At 37.2% G+C, this 1,360-nt stretch overlaps 1 protein-coding gene across 3 annotated transcripts in view; it reads left to right on the top strand.

Moving 5' to 3' along the window:
* Positions 1-365, top strand: part of LOC104719950 (arginase 1, mitochondrial-like) — a 3,427-nt gene extending 3,062 nt beyond the window's left edge. Inside the window, exon 8 of one of the 3 annotated variants that reach the window (XM_019234333.1) lies at positions 88-365. In XM_019234333.1, the coding sequence (XP_019089878.1) occupies positions 88-207 (120 nt within the window). In that variant the 3' untranslated portion in view covers positions 208-365. The other 2 variants (XM_010437945.2, XM_010437933.2) reach the window with 2 other exon arrangements.

The following is a 1,360-nucleotide window of genomic DNA, read 5'->3' as shown; positions in this document are numbered from 1 at the left end:
GATCCGGCATTTGCACCCGGAGTGTCCCACATCGAACCAGGAGGTCTTTCTTTCCGAGATGTCCTTAACATCTTACACAACCTTCAGGCAGATGTTGTCGGAGCTGATGTTGTCGAGTTCAACCCGCAACGTGATACTGTGGACGGTATGACGGCAATGGTTGCGGCTAAGCTTGTTAGAGAACTAGCCGCGAAAATCTCGAAATGAACCAGAATGGTTGTTTGGAGTATCTTGTTTTATCATGTTTCTATGTTTCATTGTGCAAGCTTGTAACATTCATATAGGTTCTTGAATGCAATAAGTCTGCCTCTGTAGACGGACTATCGAACAAACATAATATAAATTCTGATCTTAGGTTATAATAATATCAATGTTCATACCCTCAGAATCCTCTGCTTTTTTTTTGCGGAACATTGTCGTTAATAATCTCAAATTGTCAGTAGAGAACAGTTCATGATCTTAAGTCTTAACCATCGCTCGACCTAGCAGGTATCTTATCAGGGGCCAAAGCTTAGATCCTGACTTGCAAATATCTGAATCAGATAATGGTCACTCTAGCACGAATACCCAACCAGTTCTCTGAGTTCAGTCATATATATGTCAATAACAATGCCTACACTGTGAGCATTTTAAATGACGACTAACTACTGTATATTATTATATTTTGTATGTGTTGGGTTGATCGGTTCCTGACGCATCGTTATTTCGTTAAAGATGCTCTCGACCAACAAAACCTCTCCTCATATATATTCTAACAGCAACGTTAGTGCTATGTGTTGTTAAATCATGAGGACATCTTTGACAGTGCACGTATTATACAAGCCATGTAATCGCTCAACAAGGTACCCTTCATTCTATTTTTAATTCGAACTATCTTCGGTAATAGCTCCTGTTACTAAAATCGGTCATGGGAGCATTCCGTCTCCCTCTCGCTCTTTTCACTTAAATAACGTTCTTGTGTGCCCCTCTATCATTAAAAATCTGATCTCTGTTTGCCGGTTAGTTACTAACAATCATTGTTCTATTGAGTTTGACTCTTTTGGCTTTTCTTTTAAGGATTATTGAATATAAGCACATTAGATTTAAGAGATTGTTTAGAAAAAACTTCTTCTTTTATTGCTTTAGAAACTAACTCAAAACTAAAGCTCACAAAACTCTCTCAAAACTCATAAGTTTGCAACACTTTTGCATCTCCTTATATATAGAGTTTCATAAACTAATCCTAACCCTTTTAGGATATACATAAGTCTAGATAACTCCTAAACTAGTGTTATGATAATCCTAATCCTTTAATAACCATATCTTGATAGGATTAGGTTTTAACTTGTGGCTCAAGCTTTCTTCAAGCTTAAGCCAACAT

The sequence above is a fragment of the Camelina sativa genome, chromosome 2, assembly GCF_000633955.1.
Source record: "Camelina sativa cultivar DH55 chromosome 2, Cs, whole genome shotgun sequence".
Lineage (NCBI taxonomy): Eukaryota > Viridiplantae > Streptophyta > Magnoliopsida > Brassicales > Brassicaceae > Camelina > Camelina sativa.
The sequence above is the reverse complement of the archived record's forward strand: the minus strand, read 5'-3'. Positions and strand labels throughout refer to the sequence as shown.